At 44.0% G+C, this 19,227-nt stretch overlaps 1 protein-coding gene across 2 annotated transcripts in view; it reads left to right on the top strand.

Moving 5' to 3' along the window:
• CRAT (carnitine O-acetyltransferase) overlaps positions 1–19,227 on the top strand; it is an 82,359-nt gene that overhangs the window by 27,604 nt on the left and 35,528 nt on the right. For both annotated transcript variants that reach the window (XM_073600130.1, XM_073600129.1), the window contains 4 exons: positions 7,290–7,408; positions 12,866–12,919; positions 13,001–13,166; positions 16,842–17,016. In XM_073600130.1, coding sequence (XP_073456231.1) covers positions 7,290–7,408; positions 12,866–12,919; positions 13,001–13,166; positions 16,842–17,016 — 514 coding nt within the window. The remainder of the gene's footprint in view (positions 1–7,289; positions 7,409–12,865; positions 12,920–13,000; positions 13,167–16,841; positions 17,017–19,227) is intronic.

The raw sequence follows: 19,227 nt of genomic DNA, 5'->3' as shown, positions 1-19,227 counted from the left end.
CTATGAAAGCCAGAGTCCCTTATTTTAAAGCAAAGAGTCTTTGTCTTTTTTTGAGATGTTAGTGTCTCTGTGACCTCCATGAGCAAATGAATATGGAAAAAAGTACACAATGAAATACTTTGTCTGTTTTGCACTATATCAACAAATTATCAAGATCCGTGAATCTTTAAAAAGTAGATCAGTGTTATCAAAGAGTAAATAAAGTATAAAGTAGACAGCTTTGATCTGTCAGAAGGCAGCGGCAGCTTCATTTTTTGGGCCTGGCAGGTGTCAGGGTATACACCCATTCTCATTTGTTTACAGGACTGCAATACATGCATTTACATTGTCAATAAACCTGTTCAGACATCTTTATATGGGTCATCAGCAAATGTACCAATAAAAGCAATACCTTATAGCACACTTCAGTATAATGCTCGCAGGTACCTGGGTTACAGCACCATATACTGCAGTCATGTGAGATGAAAAATTTGTTCCCTGTCACAAATGAGGGAAGGAGCAAGAAGAAAGGCTGAAGCTGCTGATGTATGTGCTGACGTCAGTCCTGGAAGTGGTTTGTAATAATTCTACATGGAGCCACCCTGAAAGTTCATGCCCAGTCCCGTGGGTCAGAGAGCAGGGGAGAGGAAAGAGCTGTCATTCTACATACTGGAACCACCCTTCAGGCTGATGAAAATAGTCACATGGGGCAGCTTCCAACTAGACAAGAGGGGAGTGAATGGGTACTAGGGGAACATGTGCAAGTGGCAATGCAGCAGCCAGCGCATCATCTATGATAGTGTTGCCACAGGCAAGAGGGAAGGCCATGGAAGTGGCAGAATCAACCAAGTACTTAAAACCTTGACCAGATGTAATGATGAAAAGCTTCCGCTAGGATAAAGATAATACTTTCTATAGGCATAGACACAAGTTTTTCTGGCTGTAGTGACCCTTTAAGATAGCAATGCACTGCTCGATTGTCTCTCGTTCAGTTATGCAGATTTGTCCAACATAACGCCTGAAATTGCATCCAAAAATACAGATGTTTAAACATCAGTACCATGTGCAAGAGGCCTAACCAACCGCTTTTGTATTCCGGCAACCGCAAAACCCACAGCTGCCTGAATACAATGGTGTTGCAGAACAGTGACTGCGTCGAAAGGGATGTAACCACCATTCAGGGGATAATTTTCCACCAGGGTCCCCCACTGCTTGAATTTTAGCCAGTTCAGTCAGAATCAACCAAAGTGTAAACCTTCTATGGCCAGCTTTGGAATTGCCCACACATGCATTTAGATATCTTCTCAAGAACACCAGGAGCCCCAAATCTCAGGAAGCTTGAGAATGACAATACCAACACATTAATAGTGTTAATACTGCACTGTCTCTTTGACCCCTCTTATGCCCCGTACACACAAGTGGATTTTCCGTCAGAAAAAACTTGGATGGTTTTTCCGACGGAATTCCGCTCAAGCTTGGCTTGCATACACAGTTACACAAAAGTTCTCTGAACTTTGGACCGTCAAGAACGCGGTGACGTACAACACTATAACGAGCCGAGAAAATGAAGTTCAATGCTTCCGAGCATGCGTCGAATTGTTTCCGAGCATGCGTAGGAATTTTGCGCATCAGAATTTGTACAGACGATCGGAATTTCCGATCGGAACTTTTTTCGACCGAAAAATAGAGAACCTGCTCTCAATCTTTTGCTGGCGGAATTCCCCCAGCAAAAGTCCGATGGAGCATACACACGGTCGGAATTTCCGACCAGCAGCTAGCATCGGACTTTTGCTGGGGGAATTTCCGATCGTGTGTATGGGGCATTACTCCGAAATGCTGTTAAATAGAAAGAAAAACAAAACTAGATGGCAGTGTGCGCTCTCTGTGTCTTAGTGTGCATTGATCGCCAGAATAGCGAGAGAGGCGCGGGACAAGAGTGTGTACGTGTAGCTTGAGCGTGCGCAGGGCCCGAGAGTGCACCGGGGAGCGCGCACATGTGTGGTTGGCGTCTGACATCAGTGGACGACTCAGCATGCCGGTACAGCATGGTACAAGAGGCTTGAGCTTCTGGCGGTCCACTGAAGGGACACAGAGCAGTACACGTGAGTCTGGGAGTTTAGACACAGCTACTGCAGGTTTGGCTGGGGGATTGTTAAAACATCCGTGATAGCTGCTATATGCTGGATTACAGCTTGTTGTTCGGAGGGAGTATTTTTTTTCTTCATTCTGATATTACTTGTGAGCAATGTCTTCCAGAAAACGAGGTGGGGGGAGCGCAGCAAGTAAGGGTGCAAGTGTTCCACCTTCGGGTTTAGGGGACCAACCTCATATTACTGCTGTATTAGCCTCCCCTGAAAGACCTGCGGCATCTGGCCAATCTGAGCCATTACGCCTGTCAGGCATTGTGGCTACTACCAATGTCTCTGCCTCGGCTTATGTTACTAAAGACGATTTGGCGTCAGCTTTAGCTGTCCTTAAGGGCAAAATAGCTGGTATGATTGCCACAGTAGCGCAAGGAGGGAAGAAACATAATAGATCTCCCTGTCCTAAATCTGGCCCCAGTGGGGATCCGCCAGAGCACCAGGACTCTCATAGCTGGATAGGTCCTCCTCAGTTAGGATCAGATTGGGCAGAGGATAGAAAGTGGCCATGAAGGACCGTGAGGAAGGGGAGGCCGAGGTTTCCTCTTCAGAGGAATCTGGTTCGGAGGAGTGTTTTTCAGCCTCCCATTTTTAAAGGTTGTTCATCCAGTCTCTTGCTGAAATGGTGAGGGCTGGGTTTAAATTACCCCCAGTTCAGGTGCCAGAAGTCTCCTGTCCCCCATTAGGATCCTTGTGTCCTCAGCATGTTTCCCAGGCTTTCCCTTTGCATCCGTTGTTGGAGCAGATGATTTATGCAGACTGGGAGCATCCTGACAGGGTATTCATGCTTCCAAAGAGGTTCTCTTCATTGTATCCTATTGAGGAAAAGTTCAGGAAGAAATGGCACATGCCTTTGGTTGATGCTGCCATTTCTTCAGTGAATAAAAGTTTAACCTGTCCACTTAATAATGCTCAGGTGTTTAAGAATCCAGCTGATAAAAAGCTAGAATCCTTGCTGAAAGCTTCATTCGCGGTTGCTGGTTCAGCAGTACAGCCGGCACTTGCAGCTATCGGTATTTGCCAGTCCTTGAAGGACCATTTTAAAAAGTTGGTTAGGAACCTACCCTCTCAGGAGGAGACTACCGAAGAGTTATCGGAGCTTCCTCGCGCTTTGTGCTTTGCAGTAGATGCACTGAAGGATTTGATTCAGCAAATGTCTCGCTTTGGGCTACTGTTGGTATGTATGCGCAGGGTCTTGTGGCTAAAGAACTGGTCAGGCGAATTGCCGTGCAAAAGGTTGCTGTCAGGATTTCCATCTCATGGAGAACGCCCATTTGTGGAAGATTTGGATAAATATATCCAGAAAATCTCAGGGGGTAAGAGTGCGTTGCTTCCTGTTAAAAGGAGAGGAAAGTAGCCTTCCTTTAAGATTCCTAGTGCTCCAGGGCGGAGTGTTTCGTCTCCAAAGCGGTTTTGACGGCCCCAGCCGTCTGGTTTAAAAAGCCTCAGGGTCAGAAAAAGCCCTGGGCTTAAAAATCAGCCAAGCCTGACTCCAAGTCTACCTTATGAAGGGGCGCCCCCACACATAGGGGTGGGGGGAAGACTACGGCTATTCTCGGAGGCTTAGGAAAAACTTGTGCAGGACAGGTGGGTCATTTCCACTGTGGCGCAAGGTTACAAAATAAAGTTCCGAGAGTTCCCTCCTTCTCAGTATCTGAGCTCCAGGGTTCCCACGGATCTGGTAAAGAGAAAAAGTCTATTCCTGGCCTTGGAGAGCCTGCAAAAGCAGGGCGTAATTATTACGGTTCTGCACAACGAAAGATTTGAGGGGTTTTACTCAAATCTTTTCACAGTGCCAAAACCAAGTGGAGAGGTAAGGCCCGTTTCAGACCTCAAGGCTCTCAATCAATTCCTAAACATTCGATCCTTCCGTATGGAGGCGATTCGTTCAGTGAAAGCTTCCCTAAGAAGAGGGGAATATTTGCCGTCCATAGATATCAAGAATGCGTACCTGCATCAAAAATGTCTGTGTTTCACAGTGGAAGAGCGTCACTTTCAATTCATGGCTTTACCATTCAGTCTAGCCACGGCCCCCCGCGTGTTCACAAACATTCTGGCCCCAGTGTTGGCATCCCTAAGGGCTCAAGGAATCTCAGTGGTAGGGTAATTGGACGATCTTCTACTAAAGGATTGATCTCACCCAGACCTGGCACGAAACGTAGCCAGGACGGTTCAGTTCTTGGAACTCCTAGGTTGGGTCCTTAATGTGGACAGATCAGCTCTTCGCCCAGCTCAGGTTCTAGTATACCTGGGCTTGATCTTGGACACAACCCAGGCAAAAGTGTTTCTGCCTTCCACAAAGGCCAGGTCCATAGTGGAGCTTGTCCGGATTATAAAGGGGGAAAAAAGAAGCCTTCTATTCGGCTATGCATGAGGTTACTGGGCAAGATGGTGTCATCATTCAACGCAGTCCCTTACACACAGTTCCATTCCAGGATGTTCCAGAACAATGTTCTGGAAGCCTAGAAAAAGGTCATTCAGACTTTGGATTGTCCTATGTCTCTGTTCCCAATGGTGAGATAGAAACTCTCATGGTGGTCAAGGCCTAACAACTTGAGAAAGGGAAAATCATTTCCGCCTATAACCTGGGGGTTTGTGACCACGGATGCCAGCCTTTTTGGCTGGGGAGCAGTCCTGGAGGAAGCATCAGTCGAGGGGAAACGGTCCTGGGCAGAAAAAAGCCTGCCCATCAATCTCTTAGAGATTCGGTTGGCTCTAGTTTTCTGGACAACCAGGTTACAGGGTTTTCCTGAGCGGATCCAGTCCAACAACTCCACGGTGGTGGCATATATCAACCACCAAGGAGGCACCAGGAGCCAGGCGACATATGATAGCTTAGGCAGAGAAACATGTGCCATTTCTTTCGGCAGTATTTATATCGGGAGTGGACAATTGGCAGGCGGACTTTCTGACAGTTGTTGCAAGGGGAATGGTCCCCTCATCCCGAAGTGTTTCATCAGATCTGCCAACGTTGGGGTACCCCAGATGTATATCTGTTGGCGTCCAGGTTCAACACCAAGCTGGACAGGTTTGTATCCAGAACCAGAGATCCATCTGCTGTCGGAACAGATGCATTGGTAGTTCCTTGGGATCAGTATTCCCTGATGGGTTTCCTCCAGTTCAGGTTCTGCCACGGCTGCTGCGCAGGATACAGGAGGAACGAATGCCAGTAATCCTGGTGGCTCCGGCTTGGCCCAGGAGGGCTTGGTACACAGAGATTGTGAGATTGGCAGTATATCCTTGGTTTCTTCCATGTCGTTTGGACCTACTGTCCCAAGGACCCATATTCCATCCTACTTTATGGTCGCTAAATTTGACGGCTTGGCTGTTGAAGCCAGAATCAGTTTTGTCTACCCTGATAAATGCTAGATATTAGAAACTGGTTTTCCTCTGATGGGACTTTATAAGGCAAGAGTCTTCAAAAATATCAGAAACATGTATAGTTTATTTGGTATCAAAAAAATAAAAATTATAGCAAAACAAAATATATAAATACTGAAGAAAACATGAGGGATTCTACAAAAAAGGTGTGGACAATAACAATATGCTTGTAAAGGTACACTGTGAACATAAAACCACATCAACTACACAAACTGGAGTCTAACCCACACTGGCCCGATGCGTTTCGAGGTTTAAAGTTTGGTTGAGACCTCTTCTTCAGGGGCTGGTGGTGATATGAGTGACTATATATTTACAAAAAGAACAAAACATAAATGCTAGAAAACCTGTCTCTAGAGGCATCTGGAGATCGTACATTTCCATGTGCGAAGCCAAAAAATGGCATCCTCGCAGATATGCGATTGGAAGGATTCTCGCCTTCCTACAAACAGGGATGGAGTTGAAAGAGACAATTCAAAGCGGTGATGCCACCGGTAAAGCCGCCTTGATGTCCCTGGGATCTGGATCTGGTTGTGTCAGTTCTGCAGAAGCAACCTTTTGAGCCTATCGGGCATATTGCTTTGATCCTGTTGGCAAGGAAATTGGCCTTTCTGGTTGCTGTGACCTTGGCAAAAAGGGTGTCAGAGTTGGCTACCCTTTCTTGCAAAGAACCATTTTTGGTTTTACATCAGGACAGAGTGGTCATGCGCCCTCATCCAGCTTTTTTGCCTAAGGTGGTTTCCAATTTTCATTCGAATCAGGATATCATTTTACCCTCCTTTTTTCCGAATCCTAGGACGGAGGAGAAGTTGCTGCACTCGCTTGATGTTGTGCAGGCTATCAGAGTCTATTCAAGGATGTCAGCCCCGTTTCGGAAGACTGATTCCTTTTTTGTCCTGCCAGATGGCCCTAGGAAAGGGCAGGCAGTGACAAGTTCAGCTATTTCTAGATGAATTCTCCAGGTTACTATCCAGGCATATGAGTTAAAACGCAAGGTTCCGCCTTGTGATTTAAAGGCACATTCCAACAGAGGGGTTAGTGCGTCTTGGGCAGTGCGTATTGGGCAGTGTGACATCAGGTGTCTATGGCTCAGGTTTGCAAAGCGGCCCCTTGGTCTGCAGTCCATACATTCACTAGGTTTTACCAGGTGGATGTTAGAGCTCAAAAGGAGGCTGTATTTTTCCACAGCTTGCTGCGAGCAGCATTGTAGGTCCTTTGTCCAGAAGTGGGCTTAGGAATACTGTGTTCCCTCCCCTCAGGGGCATTGCTTTAGGACATCCCAGATAGTCAATATTATGGTGCTCTGTGTCCCGTGATGTACGATAAAGAAAAATTGATTTTTAATACAGCTTACCTGTAAAATCCTTTTTTTTTTTGGAGTACATCACGGGACACAGATGTCCCTCTCCTCTTTTCTGGGATCTTCATTGCGTGCTACAAAAACTGAGGTACTTCCTTTATGGGAGGGGTTACATGGGGGGAACTTTCTTACTATTGGTTGCCAGTGTCCAATCACCTAAAGGTAGCGTATAACCCAGATAGTCATTATTATGGTGCTCTGACCTGTGGATTTTACAGGTAAGCTGTATTAAAATCCATTTTTCATTAGCATTATGTGACAATGTGGGGGCCCTTAGCAATTTTATTTGTAGCTGTTTTAACTCAAACTGGAGTTTTCTTTTAAAATGATTTACATTTTGTTTAATTTTTTTTTCTTCTTCATTTCTTTTAAAACCGTTGTGATTTTCCTAAAGAAGCCGGTTATGTTTTTTTCTTTATTCTACTCCTCAGCTTTCAGACTGGTGGCTGCAGACAGCTTACCTCGAATACCGCCTGCCAGTCGTAGTTCATTCGAGCCCTGGTGTGGTGCTACCAAAACAAGATTTTTTGGACAGACAAGGGCAACTTAGGTAAATTACCATTAACCTGTGATTTATTTTTTAGCATAATGTGACCTTTGCCTGTCTTGTGAAAGAACGTGGCTGATTTCTGAAAGGGATAAAAGCTGGCCTTTGCTAGTAGTGACCTTTCCCACACTTACGGGGAACTATTTATTACTGTGTCCTGTGCTGAGCTCAAAATACAGACCAGTAATATTTATAAAAGAGAGATTGTCTGTTATAACTGAAGGTGACCATTTCTTTGCCACAGACATGTTTCTTTGTACATAGTATGCAATTAAAACACATATTTACTGAGACCATAAATGGAAGCAATTGTTGCATAATCTTTTGGAGTGTGACAAGGGATTTTTGAATCCTCAGCAAACATTAAGCAAACATTTTTTTAAGAACACTTACTAAAAGTTTTGCAGTTACCCCTTTGTAATAAAACTTTTTTTCTTGTATTTTATCATACCCGTCTTTACACACCTGCACAGTCCAATGTAGCAGCAAAACAATCAGTAATGACTACAGAACTGGAAAATTTTGGAAGATTTTCTTAAGGAGGAACGTCTCTTTTTAAAAATAAAAATTAAGAGCCTAAACTCCTAAAAATGAGAAACGTACCTGTCTCTGGAATCCAGTGCTGTCTTCCTACAACCGGTTCTTCTCACCAGTGTGGGTCTCCAGCACCGCTCTCTTTAGATCTGGGGCTCTCCACTGCATATGCGCAAGATCACGCACAACGAGGAGACTGGTCCTATAATCTCCGGGGATGTGTGACGTGTAGCAAGAGTCTACAGGCAGGGAGGAGGTGGGCCAAGTGATATAATTCACACCTATGCAAGAAATAAGGATATGGGTGCCGGTGCCTGTCAAAGAAAAACGTACCTGCTCCTTGTAAAAAGGGGTAGTGTTGGGAGGAGGATGGGTGTTGCTTTCACTTTTGAGAGAAGGCCGCTTTAAATTTTAGACACTGTAGGTCTAATGAGGTCTAATCTGATTTCCTAATGTGGAATGATCAGAAGCCTCAGTATATGGGTGTCCTATGAAAAAATATCAGAAACAACAAGTATTGCTGATCCCAGCGCTCAAATGGAAAAAAAGTTTGATGCACTCTAGCAGCTATTATAACATAAAATCAATACATAAAAGATGCCGTAATAAACAAATGAATCACAACATTAACAGCGCTACAAAAAAAATCACCAAAAGTATTTTAGCGCAATAAATGTTCTGCACACAAATATGTGCCAGCAAATCCCAAGCAAAGTCTTTAGGATAGAAAAGGTGCTCCATGACCCCTCAATAGTATGAAGAAGCCTCAAAAGCCAGATGCCAACACCGAAAAGGAACCTCGTGCTCCATGCACACATAGACTGTTATCAGCAGTTTTGGGCAGTGGCGTTTTTGAGCAGTAACAAAAAAAAACAAAGCTATTGGTTTCTGAGAGATGGTTTTCAGCTGTAAAAACGCTCTAACGCTGATAAACGTCGATAAACGCTCAAAAACATCGCTCACCAGCATTTTTTAACGTTTTTGATCCATTGAAAAAAAAATTCAAAAATGATTTTTCTTCAAAAAAAAAAAAAAAGCTAAAAAACGCTAATAAACGCTATTGCAAAAACGTTGAAAGAAGTTGAAAAACACTGCAAAGTTACTCATGTTTTTATAACGTTATTTTAACGTCCAGTGTGCATGAGGCCTTACAGATGCACTGTCCTGGTGCATGCAGGTAAAGGTCTCAGAGGCGGAGCCTGTGACATCATTACATCCATCTAGGAAGCAGTTCACGAGCCGCTGGGGACACAGGGCTGAGGATCTGTGAATGTTTCAGTGATCCAGGGATTGTCCATCTTTATCATACAAGCGCTTTACCTGCATGCACCAAGACAGTGCATCTGTATATGTGAGTTGTTTACTGTGGTTTTATTAAAAGTTGTTTTTAAACGGTAAAACACTATGAGTTTTTTCCTGCACTTATGACATATACCGTATTTATCGACGTATAACACGTACCTTAACTTTAAGAAGGAAGTTTCAGGGAAAAAAGCTTTCCACAGCCCCCTTAGCCCCCTGCATAACACACAGACCCCTGCATGGTACACAGACCCCTTTCATTATAAAGCCCCCCCCCTCCACCTCTGCACTCCCAGGAGACCCCCAGTCTCCTAGGATGGCATTGCCAGCATGCTCTGGAGTATAGAGGGCATCATTGCCGGCCCCTTCTCGTGCGCCGCTCCTCCTGTGTCACTCGTTGTGGCTCTATTGAATACCTCCATTGGCTCCATGGACCCGGTCATGTGACTGCTCTCCTCTCTTTCATTCTCCTCCTCCAATCAAAAGCTACGTGGGAGGAGGAGAGCGGCCAGAACAAGCGGTGTCGGTGGAGGGATTTGGAGGCTTGGATTTACACTGATAGAGGCACGGGGGAGCGGTGTTTGGGAGGGGGCTGGCAGTAATGTTTTCTGGAGTTTGGAGTGTGCTGGCAGTGCTGTCCCAGGGCCAGTAGAGGCGGGCAGCCTGCCTGACACCCTCCCAATCGCTGGCACCCGGGGCGGACCGCCCGCTCCCCGCTCCCTTGTTGGTTAAAAAAACAGATATTAGCGTAAAACACGCAGGCACGGTTTACCCTCTGTTTCCAGGGTAAAAAAGTGCGTGTTATACGCCGATAAATACAATAACTATAGGGAACAGCATCTGAGTTCTTATGAGGATAGAGGAACAACAGATTGCTGGATTTATACACCTGAGGGAAGGTGCCATTATGGTGGATCTTCATGTGAGGTGAGTACATAGAGACAGGTGGAGGACACGGTGGTGTGCTTGGTCACTTATTTTGGATTTGTCACTTATGAAGATATAGACACGTGCACTGAGAAGAGTTTTTCTTTTGGATTTAATGTCTTGAATCTACTAGCAACAGTGTGTGTGTGTGTGTGTGTGTGTGTGTGTGTGTGTGTGTGTGTGTGTATATATATATATACAGCTATTAATGTCTACACCGCTGGCAACAAAAGTGAGTACACCCCTAAGTGAAAATGTCCAAATTGGGCCCAATGTGTCAATGTTTTTGGGCATGTAGTTCACCAGAGCTTCACTGGAGTCCTCTTCCACTCCTCCATGACGATATCACGGACCTGGTGGATGTTAGAGACCTTGCGCTCCTTCACCTTTCGTTTGAGGATGCCCCACAGATGGAGACATGCTTGGCCAGTCCTTCACCTTTACCCTCAGCTTCTTTAGCAAGGCAGTGGTCGTCTTGGAGGTGTGTTTGGGGTCTTTTTTAATGTTGGAATACTGCCCTGTGGCCCAGTCTCCGAAGGGAGGGGATAATGCTCTGCTTCAGTATGTCAAAGGACATGTTGGCCGAGTTCCCCTTGAGTTCTGTAATCCTGAGACACTTCCTGTTATCAGGTGACAACACTGTTCCTATATAGATAAATTACTGGCAGGATTACCAGTTGGAAGAAATAAAGGAAAAGGACAGAAAAAAATGAATGCAGCTACTGCATATAAAGTCTGGTAAGCTGCAAAATATTAAATTTTTGTTCTTAGGTTCAGATGCAACTTAATACCAACATTCCACTGAAACTGCCCTACTAAAACTCATCAGTGACCTACTAACTGCTAAAACCAATGGCCATTATTCCATACTCATACTCTTATGCCGCGTACACACGGTCGGACTTTTCGTCTACAAAAGTCCAACGGACGCCGACGGACTAAAGCTGGCTGGTAATCCGATCGTGTGTGGGCTTCTCCGGACTTTCAGCAGACTTTTTCAGCCTCAAATCCGACGGACTTTAGATTTGAAACATGCTTCAAATCTTTACGTCGTAACTACGACGGACCCCGAAATCCGCTCGTCTGTGTGCTAGTCCGACGGACAAAAACCCATGCTAGGGCAGCTATTGGCTACTGGCTATGAACTTCCTTATTTTAGTCCGGTGTACGTCATCACGTACGAATCCGTCGGACTTTTGTGTGGTCGTGTGTAGGCAAGTCCGTTCGTTAGAAAGTCTGCTGCAAGTCCGCCGAAAGTCCGCCGGAAGTCTGTCGGACAGGCTGTCGGACTTTTGTAGACGAAAAGTCCGACCGTGTGTACGCGGCATAAGACCTCTCTGCTGCCTTCGAAACAGTTGACCACCTGCTCCTCCTCGGCAAACTACACTCCCTTGGCCTCTGTGATTCTGCTTTATCCTGGTTCTCCTCCTACCTATCTGACTGCACTTTCAGTGTCGCTTACAACTCCATCTCCTCCGCAACTCTTCCTCTTTCTGTTGAGGTACCCCAAGGCTCTGTCCTTGGGCCCCTCCTATTTTCGCTCTATACCTCTTCCCTGGGCCAGTTGATAACCTCCCATGGCTTTCAATACCACCTCTATGCCGATGACACCCAGATCTATCTCTCCAATCCTTAATTCAACCCCTCAATCTCCTCACGGATCTCAAACTTACTGAATGACATATCGGTATGGATGTCACACCACTTTCTCAAATTTAATCTTTCTAAAACTGAGCTTGTAATATTTCCTCCTTCCCGGTCCCCCCCCCATGACTTTACCATTAAGATCAACAGCACAACCATTGGTCCCTCCACACATGCCTGGGTGCTGAGTATAATCCTTGACTCTGACCTCTCCTTCAGCCCCCACATCAAATCACTGGCTAAATCCTGCTGCCTTAACCTCCGCAACATCTCCAGAATTCGATCCTTCCTGACTAATGACACCACAAAGCAACTTCTTCACTCCTTGATTATTTCCCGCCTTGACTACTGCAACTCTGTTCTTAATGGCCTTACCTTACACAGGCTATCCCCCCTTCAGTCTATTATGAATGCTGCTGCTAGACTAATACACCTCACTAACCAATCCGTGACTGCTGCCCCTCTCTGCCAATCCCTTCACTGGCTTCCCCTACCCCACCGTATAAAATTCAAAATGCTAACCACAACATACAAGGCCATCCACAACATCGCCCCCAGCTACATCACCAACCTCATCTGCAGATATCGCCAAAATCGCCCCTCCACTCCTCCCAGGACCTCCTGCTTTCTAGCTCCCTTGTTACCTCCTCTCATGCTCGCCTTCAGGACTTCTCCAGAGCCTCTCCCATCCTCTGGAATTCCCTGCCCCAGTATATCCAATCAGCCCCATAACCTGTCCACCTTTAGGAGATCCCTGAAAACTCACTTATTCAGGTAAGCCTATCCCACACCCACCTAACAACTGTCCCCGAGCCACCCCCCATCAAATCATTCCCTGCATCTATTACCTTTTGTACCACCACCCCCTCTCTTTAGAATGTAAGCTCTACGAGCAGGACCCTCCTGACCCTTCTGTATTGAACTGTACTGTAATTGTGCTGTCCCCCCTCTACATTGTAAAGCGCTGCATAAACTGTTGGCTCTATATAAATCGTGTATTATTATAATAATAAAAATAATAATAATAATAATACCGCTCTTTTGTCTGTCCAGATTTGCTGCTAAGCTGATTGAAGGTGTTCTCGACTTTAAATCTATGATAGACAAGTAAGTAAAAAAATTAACCTGATGCATTCTTTGTCTGATTTGTCCATTTGTCTGATTTTTGTTTTTTTATCTTGCAATTAGTCAGACCTTGCCTGTAGAATATCTTGGTGGTAAACCGCTCTGTATGAACCAATACTACCAAATATTATCTTCCTGCCGCATTCCGGGTCCAAAGAGAGACTCGGTCGTCAACTATAGCCAAGCCAAGAAGCCCCCCACTCACATTACAGTGGTCCATAACTTTCAGGTGAGGCTCTTTCTCTGTCTCTTCAGTGATAGGTGCTTGGTACACAGCCAGTGGCCAGATTCAGAAAAGCCTGAACTCTTAGTGGTATAGATTCAACCAGTTGCTGTAAACATCCCTAAAGGTTTCTGGTCTCGTAGCATCACATAGTTGCAGCAGATTTGCTGCCCACAGACTCATACTGCAAGCCTTTTGTTCAACCTCATCCCAAAATATTCATGTCACGTACTCCAAATTCTGACCTTACCATCTGCAAATCACATGGGTAATTGTATTTATCAGAGAAGGGACCATTTTTGCAGGATTTATTTGTCTACTTTTGGTGATCTTATGCCCACTGTAGTCTTGTATTCTCCCTTCATACTGACAGCAATGGGATCCATGATAATTGTCTGTGGCTGCAACTCTTCCTTCAAGATCTGATGTTTTTTTGTATTCACAAATTTCTTTCTGCACACCGCTATTGTAACCCTTTCATGCCTAAGCCTATTTCTGACATTTGGTGTTTACAAGTTAAAATCCATAGTTTTTGCTAGAAAATTACTTAGAACCCCCAAACATTATATATTTTTTTTAGCAGAGAATCTAGAGAATAAAATGGTGATTGTTGCAATATTTTATGTCACACGGTATTTGTGCAGTGGTGTTTTAAACGCAACTTTTTGGGAAAAGGGACACTTTCATGAATTTAAAACAAATCGAAACAGTAAAGCTAGACCAATTTTTTTGTATAATGTGAAAGATGATGTTACGCCGAGTAAATAGATACCAGACATGTCACACTTTATAATTGCACACACTTGTGGAATGGCGACAAACTACGGTACCTAAAAATCTCCATAGGCGACGCTTTAATTTTTTTTTACGGTTACCAGGTTAAAGTTACAGAGGAAGTCTAGTGCTATATAATTATTGCTCTCGCTCTGACGATCGCGGTGATACCTCACATTTGTGATTTGAACATATACTGTTTACATATGCGGGCATGACTTCTGTATGCATTTTCTTTGCTGCGCGAGCTCGTGGGGATGGGGAACTTTAAAAAATTATTTTTTTTTCTTATTTATTTTATTTATTTTTATATTATTAAATTGTGTTTAAAAAAAAAAAGAAAGAATTTGATCACTTTTATTGCTGTCACAAGGAATGTAAACATCCCTTGTGACAGTAATAGGTGGTGACAGGTACTCTTTATGGAGGGATCGGCGGTCTAAAAGACCTCCAATCCCTCTTTTGCAATTCAAAGTATTCAGATCACCGAAAACGGCGATTCTGAATACTGTATATTTTTTTTAAAGTCGGCACCATTGGCAGCCGAGTAAACAGGAAGTGACGTTGTGACGTCGCTTCCGTGTTTACATTCAGGAGACTGGAACAAAGCTGTTTACGGCTTTGTTCCAGTCTGTGGGTAGACGTCAGAAGTGCCAGATCATTGATCGGGTCTCCCGGTGCGACGGGAGGCCTGGTCAGAGCGGCGGGAGGGGGGGATGTCCCCTCCCGCTCCTCCGGGATAACAATCGATCGGCTTTTAGCCACATCGGTTGTTATCCCTGGAAAGCCGATCGCCCGCTCTAAAAAAAACTGTACCGGGATGATGCCTGCAGCTACGGGCATCATCCCGGTATAACCCGTATACGTATAATTTTCCTCTAGCTTCTCTTGTTAATGAAGTATTTTTACCCACAGAACTTGTTCTGTTTTTTTTTTTTTTTTTTTCATTCTTTGGAAACTGTATGGAGTAAAATGTGTGAAAATCCCAGGATTTTTTTTTTTTCTTTTGGATGTTGCATCTGCTGTGTTTGGCACTGACCAAATTTCATGGTCAAAATCTGCTAACATATTCCCGATTCCAATATTTATTTAAGCACCTGAGCATTGTCACCATGTCTTAATGATTTACATAAGGAGCTGCAACTACCTGATGTGCTGTTTGACTTTGTGTTAACAAACAAGTGTACTGTTCTTTTTTGCAATCATCTGCTTCTAGTGTCTTTTGCTTTCTATCTTCTTTGGTTTAATCTACTTCTCTTTCGTTTTCTGTTCTTTGTTCACTGCTCCTTTTTCTGTATGTCCCTGTCACTTTTATATTTTGCAATTTCAGCCACCCTAATGTCTATAGTAAATTGATACCGCTCCCTTATTTTTTATGTCTATTATATTTACATTTCCTTTTTTCCATCCTTTTTGTTTGTCCCCTTTTCACTTTCTATCTTTTCTGGTTTTTGCCTACTTTTTTTTGCCCTCTTCTCTTTTACTTTCTATCTGCTTCTTTTTTTTTACTATCCGTCCTCTTTGCTTTTTGTTGACTTCTCTTTCTTTCCTCTATTTATCTCACACTACGTTCTGTTCTCTGCTCTATCTCATCTTGTCCTCCTTTCTCATCCTATCTGCTTCTCTCTTCCTTCTCTGCTTCGTTGTTTTTCTTGTGCTCTATAAAGCAGGCCCAAACTGTAGAATTACACCTACATTAGACTTACATTGACTACATGGACTGTAGGGAGACAGGCTAGGGGCAGTAAAGTTTTCCCAAATGTGCCTAGGAGCCAGAAATGGTTGGTCACAAATCACACAAGTTCTAGGTTACTCAGGTTGCCACTGTGGTGTCAAAGGCTGCACTGGGGTATGAATGTCAGCAGAGAATTTAAAAAAAAAAAAAAATGAACAAAGTCGTTGCTGACAGTATCTACACAGATTATGTGAGCTTTGTGACCTTGAATGCTGACTTCACTTCACATGATCCAGAGGGGCCATGCTTTTTACAGTTCAGAAGTTAGCGTTTAATAATACTGCTTCTAGTATGCTTCCCTCAGGCCAAAGTAATCTAAAAAAGCAAACCTAATCCTACAGTCAACAGCTGCATTAAAGCTGAACTCCAGACACAAAGACTTTAATTTAAATATACTCCTCAATAGCCGCAAAGTATATAAGTCCGCTGTGTGGGTTTAAATGCCTTTTATAAACCCAGCTTTTACCTTGTAAAGTAGTGGTGATCTCCTCACTATGCTCCACATAGATTTTGCAAAGAATAGAGCTGTGGGAGAGACCTAGCAGGTCTACCCACTACACGCATGGGTGCTCAACCTGTGGCCCTCCAGCTGTTGCAGAACTACAAATGCCATCATGCCTGTCCTTGGAAGTCAGGCTTGTAACTGTCAGCCTTGCAATGACTTATGGGATTTGTAGTTCCGCAATAGCTGGAGGGCCACAGGATGAGCAGCTGCCTGCAGAAAACTACAGGAGGGGTGGAGACAAGACCATTCCCCCTGCACAAGGAGAGAACAGCAGTGACTGGTCTTTATTACAAGAAGCTCCTGTACAGAAGGAAAGTCTCACACTGGATTACTGCACAGATCTGGAAGAAATACACTAAACACACCAAGATTCATAGAAGAATACACATGGCTCTTGTATTTAGACAATATTTGATCATAAAAGAGTTCAGCTTTAATCTTACTGTTCACTCTATTCTCTCGATCCACTAATTTCTCTGTTTATTTTTTTTTTCTCTCTTTATCTTCTTGTCATTTTGTGTACTATCCCACTGTTGGCACACGTCTTCATGTGTGTCCGAGCATGGTTCAGTTCACAAAACCCCTAACTGAGTGTGAGATGGAGAAATATATACTCTGCATACTACTGATTCCCTTCTGCTGAAAGAGTGCTTTAATCCGTTCACAGTTCTTTGAGCTAGATGTGTATCACAGTGATGGAACGCCGCTCACCGCAGATCAGATTTTCATTCAACTGGAGAAGATCTGGGGAACCTCACTTCAGTCTAATAAGGAGCCCATTGGCATCCTAACCACAAATCACAGGAACAGCTGGGCCAAGGCCTACAACAATCTCATCAAAGGTGAGCCGAAAAATAGCAGGTCTTGCCTAAGACCAGACACCATAAGATGCTTCCCACTAAGTTAATTAAAGTGGAACTTTAGTCAAAAAAATCCTGCTAGATCACTTCAGGCTGGCCTCTTTTACAGGTATGGCTATGAAAAACATTAAAAATAAGTGTATATACTGTTTAAAATCCAGTAATACACTATCTCACCCAGCTCTGCTGTCAGAAACCAAGAAATCAGACTGAGACAGAAGTACAGTTAAATCACACTTGTTTAATAATAAAAGTAAAAAGAACAAACATAGTCAAAACATAGCCAGAGTTCAGTAACCGGAACGGCTAGTCAGCCAAGCCAGAAGTCAGGGATCATAGTAGTGGAACGGCAAGCAGGATCTGGAGCCAGAAGGGATGTCAGCAAAGCCAGTCTTCAAACGGGAAAGCAGGAGATGTTTGTTGTGATTTTGACCAAGACGAAGTCAGAGACCCTCTGGACTGGACGGCTTAAGTAGGCAGGACTGATGAGCAGGATATGAACAACAGCTGAGTAACTGTGGAGAGATAGGAGCTGGCAATTAGCCGACAGCTGAGTGGCCAGCTCAGAGAAGGAAGGGCTGAGCCCAGCCCTGACATCTGCACATGCTCAGTTGCCCTCTGTTTTTAGGCACTGTGCCAAATTTGTAGTGGCCAATCTGTTCACAGCCTAAAGATTTACTGCTGTCATGAGCTCTGGGCTTCAGCAAAATGACAGCCTCCAGAAAGAAGATACACAAACGATTCTGGAGGCAATTTATAGCACACACTAAATTTGGTATCATAATTATAAATGTGGAATGTAGGTTCCTTGCTAAAGAACATTATTTTTATCAAATTGTTATGGGTAAAGTTCCACTTTAACAAAAAAAGCCTCTTCTATTCCAATCTCTCATTCGTTTTTTATATTTGATAGTGACGCCTTTTAATCCATGACTTCATGGCGAGGTGCGATGGATGAGTTGAATGTACTATGTTTGTTGCACCCAGTTCTGTACCCCAAGCTATCTAGGCTGCAACTTCAGCCCAGAAATGTTTTCAGCAGCTGCCACTCAATCCACCCCTCAATAATTTCTGGGGTGCATAGATGTCTAAAACTGACAATACACTAATAGATTTCTTTCATTCAGCCTGTGGGCTGAACAAAAAAAATTGGATGCCTCCATCCACGCTAACCGCTTTGATAGATGAATCTTCCCTGCTGGGATATTTGTATTCTCACAGTCATTAGCACCGGTTCAGAATGTCTGAACAGTATCTGCAGCTGATTGGCTGTTTGACAATGTTCGGACCGGCTACCTATATTCATCTGGCAGAGCCACCCACTGTTAGAATTTTGTCTGATTCTTCCTCGAGAATCCCCAACAGCCAGACCTATTAAAATGGAAGATTAAAGGATCAGGGTCAGAGTGTGATTAACATTTATTTAGATTGCAAGTTCCATGAGGGCTGCTCTCCTATTCCTTCTGTATTGAACTGTATTGTAATTGTACTGTCCCCCTATACAGTATATTGTAAAGTGCTGTACAAACAGTTGGCACTACTATATAAATCCTGTATTATAATAATAATAATTATAATGTACCTTCCTAAGTCCTCTTTTTTTTTCTTCTTAAAAGTTGTTGAAAAGTCAGATAGGTTTTTTTTTTAATCTTAATGCATTCTATGCATTAAGATAAAAAGCCTTCTGTATGCAGCAGTCCCCCTCAGCCCCCCTAATACTTACCTGAGGTCCATCTAGCTCCAACAATGTTGCATGAGAGACTCAGCTGGGACTCCCCTCCTTATTGGCTGAAACAGCAGTGCGGTGCCATTGGCTCCTGCTGCTGTCAATCAAAGTCAGTCAGCCAATGAGGAGAGAAAGGGGGCGGGGCCATGCCACAGCTTCATGTCTGAATGGACACAGGGAGCTGTAGCGCCCCCATAGCCAGCTGCTTGGTGTGAGGGCATTCGACAGGAGGGAGGAGCCAGGAGCACCGAAGAGTGACCCGAGAAGAGGAGGATCCAGGCTGCTCTGTGCAAAACCACTGCACAGAAGAGGTAAGTATAACATGTTTGTTATTTGAAACTAAAAAAAAAAAACGAGACTTTACAATCACTTTAAGTTCTTTTAAAGTCCAGTTAAACTGACAAAAGTAGATATTTGTTCAGATAGTCATTGCAGTCACAAAGCAAGGGTATACACGACTTTTCGGT

This window comes from Aquarana catesbeiana, linkage group LG09 (assembly GCF_042186555.1).
Source record: "Aquarana catesbeiana isolate 2022-GZ linkage group LG09, ASM4218655v1, whole genome shotgun sequence".
Classification (NCBI taxonomy): domain Eukaryota; kingdom Metazoa; phylum Chordata; class Amphibia; order Anura; family Ranidae; genus Aquarana; species Aquarana catesbeiana.
This window is presented reverse-complemented; position numbering and strand designations above follow the sequence as displayed.